Source organism: Silurus meridionalis, chromosome 10, assembly GCF_014805685.1.
Source record: "Silurus meridionalis isolate SWU-2019-XX chromosome 10, ASM1480568v1, whole genome shotgun sequence".
NCBI lineage: Eukaryota > Metazoa > Chordata > Actinopteri > Siluriformes > Siluridae > Silurus > Silurus meridionalis.
In genome coordinates this window covers 3024616-3036714 of record NC_060893.1, presented here as the reverse complement: position 1 = coordinate 3036714, position 12099 = coordinate 3024616, and the positions used below count along the sequence as shown (strand labels likewise).

At 40.0% G+C, this 12099-nt stretch overlaps 1 protein-coding gene across 2 annotated transcripts in view; it reads left to right on the top strand.

The window, feature by feature from the left end:
* The window catches only part of apaf1 (apoptotic peptidase activating factor 1), a 42920-nt gene that overhangs the window by 24328 nt on the left and 6493 nt on the right, over positions 1 to 12099 (top strand). For both annotated transcript variants that reach the window (XM_046859936.1, XM_046859935.1), the window contains 5 exons: positions 3264 to 3389; positions 3757 to 3879; positions 4454 to 4579; positions 5350 to 5475; positions 10239 to 10385. In XM_046859936.1, the coding sequence (XP_046715892.1) occupies positions 3264 to 3389; positions 3757 to 3879; positions 4454 to 4579; positions 5350 to 5475; positions 10239 to 10385 (648 nt within the window). The remainder of the gene's footprint in view (positions 1 to 3263; positions 3390 to 3756; positions 3880 to 4453; positions 4580 to 5349; positions 5476 to 10238; positions 10386 to 12099) is intronic.

Below are 12099 nucleotides of genomic sequence, written 5' to 3'. Positions count from 1 at the left end.
GGTATGATAAACCACAGTTTTAACAGGGGGGGCAAACACTTTTTCACACCGGACCATGTAGTTTTGGATTTTGTTTTCCCTCAGTAATAAAAACCTTAATTTAAAAACTGCATGATTGTGTTCACTTGTTTGACAAACATGCGAAAAAAGAAGAAATCAGGAAGAGGGCAAACACTTTTGCACACCACTGTAGTTTCACCTCCACACCGTGCAGTCAAATCAAGTCATGGTTTATCCCTTACGTGTTACTGGGTGATGCGTGATTTGTTACATGGCGTAATAAGTGCATAAGAAAGTGTTTTCTGTGCAGTTTGTAAGTGTGCATTATCTTGTGAGACCACCAGAGGGAACTGTGTATACACACACACACACACACACACACACACACACACACACACACACACACACACACACACACACACACACACACACACTTTTTACAGTCTATAATTTACCCGTGTATGATTTTTTTTTTGGGGATACACAAACATCCGGTGACTCATTTTTGTTTCAAAATGAAACCATCTCTCAGCGAGTCGTAGTAATTGTGTATTTCCATTCAGATTTCCGTTCAGGTGTGTGTTTGAACTTGATTGCAGGCAGGAAGAATCAGAGCTAGACATGTTCTGAGGAGCATCGGTTGGAGAGCGCTGCAGGTTTTGAGCCCACAGTGTACGTTAGTGCTCGCGCTAGGGCTAGAGCTAGGAACAGTACAGGTACAGTATAGTGTGTGTGTGTGTGTGTGTGTGTGTGTGTGTGTGTGTGTGATTTATTATACTGCTGAGCACCCATCTGTTCAGGATATGATCAAGTCCAAAGGTTGGGTTGATCCGCAGTTCAGGAAAGATCTGAAAGCAGGTCGCTCTGTGGAATTTCCATCCGTCTTTTATACATGATCTGTCAGATCGAGAGACTTCAGCACTGGGGAGCAAGAACATCATCCTGTTACATCTGCCACAGTTTTTCATCCCTTTTACTAGATTTTACATGAACAGGTCTGGTGTGAGAAGAAAAGTGGGACCATTTTTATTTAATTTTTTATATAGATGAATATAAATCATGTTTATATTTATCAATGCTTTATCAATTGGATACCGAGTCTGTCTTAGGAACACCAGACTCGAGACAGGGATTAACAGTGGATGGGATGCAATGGGATTTTACCGATACCGGTAGCTAGGTTGGCTCGTATTTGCTCATACTAACCAATTAAAGTGGATCCTGGATTTAAAAAAGCAAACAAACACTCTATGTAAATATAAACACTGTATGTACTGCATTTAATAACAACAAAAATACTTGATTAATGAAAATTTGTTAAATGAAATAAATATGGATGTTTTAATTATATTGATAAATATTGAGGAAAATAAAAAGACATGCAATCAAATAAAAAAAAAAAGTAAAACACCATATCAAAAATGAATATAAAAGACACTTCAAATAAACAGCATGGGGCATCAGCGATTCGCTTCTAGATTCCACTCTCGTACTGTTATAACGCAACCCGGAAAAACTATCTGTATATATTTTTGCCGACAGTTCCGGCAATCCGTAATGGTGCCGATTAATTATGAATCCATTGACCTCTCATCCCAACACACTCATTCAATACTGTTTATCATCGTTTTTTGGGAGGTGGAAGGAAAACCAGAGAACCCACAGAAAGCCCAGTCGAATTATAGTCCCAGTGGAGAAGAACGTAGTCCAAGCAACTGAGCAGAAATGAGTGGAAAGTAACAGATGGTTTGAGAAAATGAAGGATAGAGAGACAAAAACAAATGAAAGACTGGAAACGAAGACTCCAGTCACATTTTTTGCATTTTGTCGTTCTCTATAAAGTCAAAAGTATGTGGACACCCAGACATCTTTGCGATTGAGAGTGCTTGTAGGACGTCTCGTTCCAGAATGATTATTAATAATAAACGCTTATAATAAATGACACTCTTTAGCGAAGTCTTTCTATTAGATTTGGGGGTGTAGCTGTGGGGATTAATGAGCTACTAAAGCATTAATAAGATCAGGAATTGATGTTTGGTGGGATGTTTTAAGAGGGAGTATAAATTAGGAGAAACATCGAAACATCTACATCAGAAAGTCTACACCAGGAAGTTCTTCTATATGATGTATTCCGAATTATTTTATATGAAAAAAAGTTTATGGACACCTTAACATAAGATTTGAACATCTCATTCCACAATAAGTCCACATTTTCTGTTATAATGAGTTTCACTTTTCTGGAAAGATGTTCCACTAGATTTTGAGGACATTTGTGTGAGACTCATTCAGCCACAAGGGGGCTAGTAAAGTCAGGTACCAATGTAGGTGAGGTGAGGAGGGTGAAGTCAGCATTAACAATCATTCATGTTTAGTAGGTTTTGAGCTCTATAGCAGGAGACCTTCCACATCTTGTGGAACTTCCAACCCATGGAAAGCACATCTTAATGAAGCTGGCTTTATGCACAGTGGCATGGTCATGCTTGAACAGTCTTGTCATCCTAGATCAAGTGAAGGGAAAATTTTAATGCTAACACATCCAAAGACCTTTTATAGAATTGTGTGCCTCCAAGTTTGTGGAAACAATTTGAGGAAGAAGTACATATGGCTGGAAAAGTCAGGCGTCCCTTTTGTTCATACAGTGTATCGATTTTAATTGTTGCAGGTCCTTTTATTGTAGGAACATTCACATTTATAGCATTTGGCAGACACCCTTATCCAGAACCACTTACAGTAATAAGATTTATGCAGCTGAGCAAATGAGGCTTAAGGGCCTTGCTCAGGGGCCCAGCAGCGTAAGCTTGGTGGTGGTGGTATTTAAACCTTCGGATAAGAAATCCAATTTCTTATCCACTGAGTCAAATTTCGGTATCTCATCTGTTCTCTCTCCTTCTCTTCATCTTTAAGATTTAATTTATTTAATATTTGCTTTTTTTGTATTTCATTATTTATTTATTCATTATTTCTTTTTTCTGTCTATAATTATGATGACACTCTGGGTTTTCTGGGGTTGAGACAGTAGCTCAGAGGTTAAGGCTCTGGGCTACTGATGAGAAGGTCGGGGGTTCAAGCCCCAGCATAGCCAAGCTGCCGCTGTTGGGCCCTTGAGCAAGGCCCTTAACCCTTTGTGTTCCCATTACGACTGGCCCTGCACTCTGACCCCATCTTCCTTACATCACTGGTATATACGAAGAAAGGATTTCACTGTGCGATTAAATATATGTGACAAGTGTAAAAGCATCTTCCTTTCGTTTCTCTTCGCGCAGGTGCTCGAGGTTCCCTCGGGTAACGTTTTAGCAACACTGCAAGGTCACACCAAAACCGTGCACCATTGCCTCTTCACCGATGACGGGCAAACCCTAATCACAGCCTCGGAAGACTCTACAATCCGGGTAAGTCCTAATCTACAAAATATTTACACACCATCATTTATTAACACAGTATAGAGGGAGTGTTCTCTCAGCGGACTGAACCCTGTGTACAGGAAATACAGCTGTAGTATTGTAGGATATATATATATATATATATATATATATATATATGTGTGTGTGTGTGTGTGTGTGTGTGTGTGTGTGTGTTCATTGTAGTATATAGGGTATATGTTTTACTCTTATTTGTCCATTTTAATAGAAACACCTGCTCATTCATGCAGGTATCGGTGTACAGGTGTTCCTAATAAAGTGGTCATGGGTGTATATAGAACTCTCTCTCTCTCTCTTACTCTCTCTCTCTCTTTCTCTCTCTCTCTTTCTTTCCTAGGTGTGGCAATGGAGGACAGGAGAGTATCTGGAATTAAAAGGCCATAAGGAGCAAGTGAGAAGGTTTCAACTTCTAAATTCATCCTCTGCTCTGCTGTCATGGTCATTTGATGGCACTGTTAAGGTAATGATCAACATAATGGCATTATGTCCTATTTACTCCTATATACACTTTATGCACAAAAGTTTTGGGACACCTGAATTGTCCAGTCATATGTGGTTCCTCCCCAAAGGAACAAAGTTCTATAGGACGTCTTTGGTTGGCATGAAATGTTCCCTTCAATTGAACTTTGAACCCAAACCTGTTCCAGCATGACAATGCTCCTGTACACAAAGCCAGCTCCATGAAGAAATGCTTTACATGGGAGTGGAAGATCTCCTGCTTTATACTTGCTGCATCCCAGGCCTACTCATCTTCTCACCCTAATCAGTACCTGATTTGAATGATTCTCTACAAAATCTATCGAAATCTCTTCCCAGAAGAGTGGAGCTCATTATCAGTCTCCAGTCTCAGACTAGATGTGGACTGGGATGTTTAAAAAGAGAAAACAGTCTTGTGGTCAGGTGTCCATAAACATTTGTCTGTATAGTGTTTGTGTGTTAATAGGTACCTTAATATAAACATCTAAACCCTCAATTCTCCCTCCATTAGTACAATCAGTAGAGTTTTTAGTCAGTTTGTGTTTAATGTGTGTCAGGTGTGGGATCTGAAGTCAGGAGAGAAGCTCCAGGACCTGCAGTGCCATCAAGGTGCTGTTCTATCTGGTGACGTATCCCCTGATGGACTCCTTTTCTCCACCACCTCAGCGGACAAGACGGTGAAGGTGGGAAAGAGGGGAAAGTGTTTCATCCCGAGCTCCTTTGCATGTTCTCCTTGTGTCGCTGTTGGTTTCCTTTGGGTTCTTCTGCTCTGTAATGTTTATTGATCTTAACGATTTAATTTCACGTGAATGAACTGGAAACATCCTCATCCTTAACACCGAATGTCCATTTATTACATTTGCATCATTCGTTGCTGTGTTCGGTGATGGGCGCTGTCCATACAACATGTGGTCCTGAACTGTTGTAGCAGACTGTTGATATGAATTCCAGTCCAGATCCATCCTTGAAGTTCTTGAGTTGGTCAGGAACTTCATGGATCTTTAGGTTGTCGAAGTGGAACCATCCTCACATACAGTGGTCTGAGAGAAATAAAGATTATTAACTATTTTCATTGTTTTATACATGTTTAAAGAGACAGTAGAGTGTGATCAGGGTGCACTATATCGTATTGGGAGAGGATGGAATATCCTTATATTATACAAACCTGCTGCGCTTTATTATTTGCTCTTGTTATTTAGGTGCAAAAACCTCTTTTAGTTTATAGATTTGGATTATTAACACAGTACGAAGTCATCAGACGAGTGTTAAGTAGAGCTCTCGGCATTGAGAAGCATCAACCTGGTAATTACAGGAGGGAGTTCTGTTTGGTCCCAAACCGGATTCTGTGATTGGATCAGGTGCACGGCTAGCACGCTCACCATTGCTCTCATCTGTGCAACTCTGATCCCAGACAAACTTGTCCGTCCAAGATATATGATTCGTGTGTCCTCAGGTGTGGAGCTGTTCATCATGGAAGATGGTGTTTTTCCTGGAAGGCCACAAGGCGTGCGTTCGCAGCTGCCGCTTCTCCGGAGACAACAAGCGCCTCGCTACCGGTGATGACAATGGAGAGATCAGGGTGAGGAACTCACATGAACATAGCACGATTTATAATATTAGCACATATTTCCCTGCATCTGGCTCATGCGACACATTTTACAGTCAAAACCCAAAAGAATTTTTAACTGCATCATTTTATTCTAAGAGGCTACTGAAGCCGACACTGCAATTAATACACTGATCAAACCTGAGATAAACAGAATGCTATACTAACAAAAAATGACTAAGAAGTTAGAATATCATGCTATTCGGAGGTAACAGATGATTAGAAACTGGATGAAAGCTGTCTAATAGGTCAGTTCAAGGTGCTCTAGGTTTTTAAATAGCTTGCTAGCCGAAAAACTCCTTGGATCAGCAGTGGTGGACAGTAAGTAAGTAAATGTAATTCATTACTGTAGATAAGTAGCTTTTTCACATATCATTAAAGTTAGTCGAATATCTTACTTTTTACTCGACTACATTTTACGAAATCACTTAAAATAACCCTTTTTTATTTATTAACAGATAAAAACTGGTCAAACACATTGCAAGCCAACAATCAGGGTTGAGCACATGCTCCTTTTTGAACTTGTTTTAATTGGCGCTTGGTGGCATCTACTTATCACCAACATACAGTTCAGCATCATCAAGCAGAACATCTTGAGAGAAATAAAGAAGAAACTACTTAATCAATCTCACCACAACAACTGTGGCTTAATTTACATGTTTATTGTAATAGAAATCGATCAGTGTTTGACTCATTAATATCATTCTGTTAATAGTTTGGTGTGTTAAGAGTCTTTTCACATTTCTCACAGTTTATTAAATGAAGGGTCTTGTGACAAAAGTGATTAAGGAGCATTAAAGCCATAATATATCCTAGAGCTTTGGATACTTGAGTACATTTGAAGGAATTTAAGTTCTCAAGTGAAAGTTTAAAGGGACACTTTTACTTTTACTGGAGTCATATTTTAACGTGTGGATTTCTACTTTAACTCAAGCTTGTGTTCTTCATTCACCACTGCTGATTACTAATATTGCATAATTATAACTTTGTTAAATCTCTTTCTTTTGTTCTCACTTATAACAGAATCTCTTATAACAGTATTTGAGGATCCTCGTCAAATTCTCTTTGTAATTCACACCTTTTCAGGAGCTCTGACTCTGCTGGATTCTCTGCTAATAGCCGAGTCTCTCAAAACTTTGAAAACATCGTCTTTTATGGTGTCTGAGAAAAACATGCATGTTTATTTTGTTTCCATGCAACAAACTCGACCGTCTGAAGATTTCCTTTGACCAAACAAATCAATAAATGTCCAGAACTCGGCTGAAATAGTAACAATGCAAATTAATAAAATCCAGTTACATTCAAATAGAAAAAAAAAAAACAGTTCAAATAAACAGCACAGTGATTCGCCTCTCGTACTGTTTAATGCATCCCGGAAAAACTATCGTTATGGGTTTTGCAATAGTACCAGCAATCGCTGGTATTATTGGTGCCGAATAATCGGCAAAACTGATGAATCGACTTCTGGTTTCAGTGCTGGTGAGTAGGCCGATGGAATATCGGAGAGGGATGAGTTTTGTGCTGGACAAACGGAAGGGTAACACAACAAAATTGGAACATTTTCATTTGGTATGCAAAACATTTTTAGACCTCTGTTGATGTCAGAGCATGAATATAAAATGAAAAAAAAAAAACTTAACCACGCCACACAGAAATCAGTCTGAAGTGCAACACCCGGGTGGTGAAGGTGTTGTGAAGCTTCTCTGTATGTATTCTGTTTGTTTGGGAGACGAGGGGGTTTGATTCCAGCTGTGCTGTGTCCTATTTTAACGTATTGTCCTCGGAAACAGTGGCGATCAGCTTTCTAATGAGGGAAGAAGGACAGCAGGGCTTTCTTCTTCTTCTCACTGAAATGTTATGCACAGCCAGAACTTCCGTTCTTTCAACTTTCACTCGTTTTCTTTAATCCTTTCTTTTATCATGCCTACTGCTTCTCACAAATAAACCTCTTCCTGCTGCCAAAACTGTCAACTCCTCTCTCTTCCCTCACTCCCTCTCTTTCCTCTCTCTCTCTCTCGCTCTATGTATTACATCTCTAAGATAGTCTTTCTCTTTCTTTCTGTGTCTCTCCATCTCTTCTCTCTCTTTCTCTCCCGCTCTTTAGTTCTCCCTTTTTATGTATTCTATCTCAATCTCTTTCTTCATTTCTCACTCCATCTCTCTGTCTTTCTTTAAACATATATATATATATATATATATATATATATATATATATATATATATATATATATATATATATATATATATATATATATAGATTAGTAGCAGCCCATGCATTTGGTACCTGTGCCTTCAGTGTTCACCACCACTATTACGTCGCCATTATAGAAACCATCAATACTATACAAAAATGCAATATAACAACACGTGGCATTACAGAGAGAGAGATTTCACATAGAGGGTGTTAAGACCCAGTTAAGACTCCAAACCTCTACACTACAACCACAACTGTCCCACCTACATCATCTGGAGCAGTTCAGAATTAATATTTGTCTAATAACATGACAAAAACATTAAAAATCTAAATAAAATACAACCTACTCACCAGAGATGCAGACTCATCATTTGCACTGCTTCTCAGAGGCTGTAATCCAGTGGTACTGCTCGTATTCACTGGTCTGTAAGTGGTGAACAAATCCTTTTCCGGGCTGAGACAAGCTAGCTACTTATTTATCTACTTCTCTTTCTCCGTAGGTGTAAAAAGGTCTAAATCAGATGTATTAATGTGCAGAGCTACAGACATGATTTGCCAGTCGAACTTGGCTGTAACAGTTTCCCTCTGACCAACCAATCAGAGGACGGAAAAGTGCTGACGCTATTCTGTGAGGCGAATATGAAATCTGATTGGTTAAAGAAACAGACCCATTCATTATATTCTCTATGGTAAAAAGGCCAGCAGTACTGATTCTGAAGGCTCTGGGCAGATTAGATTGACATGGCAGCACATAGAGGCTGAAATCTGATTGGACAAAAAATCTAACATCCACATACACGTACTGGAAGCAGTGCAGCCAAGAGAAACGGTACGAAATGAAGAGAATAAACATGCCAAAAACCGAATGAAATTGCAATGGGTTAGAGAGGGGTGGGATAAACCTTTCTATAAACCAGACAAAATAAAAATTCTGCCATGTAAACGCGTTAAACGTTGATGAGATCCATTACTTGAGGGACAAAATGCGCTTTCTCAAATCTCTGTGTGATTTCAGAAGCTTCTTCTTCACCTTGCATTCGTATCAGATCTCGTATCGGCCAATGGGAAAATAGAGGATATACATACAGTTATTTTTTTACTGTGCTCGCGTGAACACTTGATTTGCCACAACACGGTTTTCCGCACAGCTTCCGAGTCTGTATAAATCAACCGTGACACGCAGAATTAGAGGAATTGGATTTCTGACCATTTCTTCTTCTAGGGCCATAAATCCCTCTACCAGTCCACACAAACGTGTGAAGGACCCGCGACTCATGCGAAAGTTTAGTTTCCATTTCAGCTCCCTAAATTCCAGCAATACATCCCGCTCACTACAGACCTTCATCCACATGCTTCTGCTGTTCGGAAGGAGGAGGAGGAGAAGATGGAGGGGGGGGTTGAGATGCTCCTTAGAGATGCACAGCCACCAAAAAGCTCAGCTTCCTGCTCCTGTCTTTTCCTCACACCGTCCAGCAGCAGTACAAATTCACGCTGTTGCTTGATTAAGTTTTATTTAAATATGCACGTTACATACAAATATCACGCATAAGAAATATTCGATTAAAAACGCTGTGTATTCTACCTCAGTTTCTCATCTCTCTTTCTCTGGGTCTCTCTCTCTCTCTCCCTCTCTCATATATATTTATATTCTATCTCTCAATCTTTCTATTTCTCAGTCTCTTTCACTCTCTCTCGCTCTCTCTCTCGCTCTCTCTCCCATATATCACTCTCTTTCCTTTTCTATGTGTTTCTCTCTTTCTCTATTTCTCAGTCTCCCTCTCTGTCTCTCTCTCTCACACACACACACACACAGAATCTTTGGTTTTGTGTAGTCGGAGCCCTCCAATGTCACGTTGCTCAATCTTCCACATCCTTGCCAAACCATCCGATGTATAAATAAAACAGAGTGCGCTAGTTTAGTTCCCATAGAAACCTAGCATATTATCATTAGCGTCTGTGCGCTGGTACACTCCGTACACACACACGACAGTATAACTGAAGTGTATAACATCGTTTCATTACATTTTGACAAGTCAAAGTTTCTCCTCACCTACAGAAAATGTTTAGATAGTGTGGATCCTGAGATACCGAGTGGATTATGCAGAGATTGTGAGTGAAAATTCTTTAGATATCACAAACATCGATGGCCAGATGTGCAGATGTGGGCAGCGGGTAGTAGGGGCTTTCTCTCTCTCTCTCTCTCTCTCTCTCTCTCTCTCTCCTTTTTCTCCCTCCTGTCCATCACAGTGACACTTGGCAGTTTGGACATTTGTAAGGTTGTGCATGCAGCAGGGTTTTTCTGCGAGTGTGACAGGAAACCATAAATACAACGCTATTCACACAATTCAGTTTGAAATTACTAAAAGGGAAACCACACACAGACACACACACACAGACACACACATATCTATATCTATATATGTGTAATAATACACAGGTGAGACACAGATGAGAACAATCAGACGTACCCTGCTGCCTCAAATCGTGCCCCTTTTTCACAGGCTGATTTTGGGTTTTTCTGTATTATATGTTGTTTGTGCAGCTCTGGAACATGCTGAATGGAAAGCTGCTGAAGATCTGCTCCCGGGAGAGCAAGGATTCGATGGATTCCTTCCATGGAGGCTGGGTGACTGATCTGCACTTCTCTCCTGATAGCAAGGTCCTTGTATCTACTGGTGGATACATCAAGGTACACACACACACACTGTAATGATCTGTAGTCAAGACATTGTAGTGATCTATAGGCAGGACAATGTAATTATCTCCAAGCAGGACACTAATTATTTATAGAAGGACAATGTAATTATATATGAGCAGGACAATGTAATTATCTATTGGTAGAACATTGCAATAATTGAATATGATTTAGGTTTAATGTCTCTCCACGGTCTTTGTAAATGCTCAATATGGATACTATGGATGTATTTTATGAAGGCTGCGTATCCTTGAAGCTGCTCTGAATGTGAAAGTGAATGTTCGAGATAAATTATAGGTTTTAGAGTCTCCTTGGAGCTGAGCTGCACGTTCTATTTGAGCTTGTCTTTCCAAGAAGCTCACGTCTTCACTCATAGACCCCCCCCCACCCCCAACATTTTGCCTGTTCGTGTTCCTTAATTGGGACTTAAAGTCTAGACAGTAGGTCTGAACAGTCTGAAATAGGTCAAAGAATGAAATCTTGAAACAAAAGTGAGACGATCGCAGTTTCTGCTTCTCTGGATGAGAACGTTTGGGTTAGCAAAGAGGAAGGGATATATAAAAGCGCAGCAGACGTTGACGCGTTGTAGCAGTGACGGCTCAGCTCTCACTCGTCCGAGGTGTTTACATGCTCCGAGTGAAACACCAGGACACGGCAATGTTGTTCCTCATCAATCCTGCAGGCGCAGCCAGGCTCAGCGGAGTCAAAATGAGCATCTTGTGCCAGCGCCGCTTCTCCCGGCGCGCTGTTCGACGTGATGGATGAGCGATAATGAGTGGTGATTGATCATGACTCTATTTTCATCAGGATGCCACTCTGTGTTACAGGAGCTGATAAATTCCTCATCATATGGGCTCGTACAATACCTCGAACCCTCAGTCATCATTACGCTGCCTTGGTGGCGGCGGTGGTGTTTTTCATACGTCGCTGTAAATGATGTCTCTAGTAGTCGGAATCTTAAAAATAACAACGGAATTTGAAGTGTGTGGACACCTGAGCATACGATTGTTATCTATTCGAACGTCTACTTCCGCATTTAGTGTCCATTTGCTCAACTTCTAATTTTCTTTTCTGGGAAAATGTTCCACCAGATTTTGTAGAGATTTCGTGCTGCTTCATACATTAGAGTGGTAGTAAAGTCAGGTACTAATGAAGGTGAGGTGAGGGGGCCTGGGGTGCAGTCAGCATTCACATTCATCCCAATAGGTTTGGAGCTCTATAGCAGGAAATCTTTCAAAGACAGGACATTGTGATGATCTATAGGCAGGACATTATAATAATCTATAGACAGGACATTGTGATGATCTATAGACAGGACATTGTGATGATCTATAGACAGGACATTGTGATGATCTATAGACAGGACATTGTGATGATCTATAGACAGGACATTGTGATGATCTATAGGCAGGACATTATAATAATCTATAGGCAGGACATTATAATGATCTATAGACAGGATATTGTTATGATATGAGACAGGACATTATAATAATCTATAGGCAGGACATCATAATGATCAATAGACAGGACATTGTGATGATCTATAGACAGGATTTTGAGATGATCTATAGGCAGGACATTATAATGATCTATAGGCAGGACATTATAATAATCTATAGGCAGGACATTATAATGATCTATAGGCAGGACATTATAATAATCTATAGGCAGGACATTATAATAATCTATAGGCAGGACATCATAA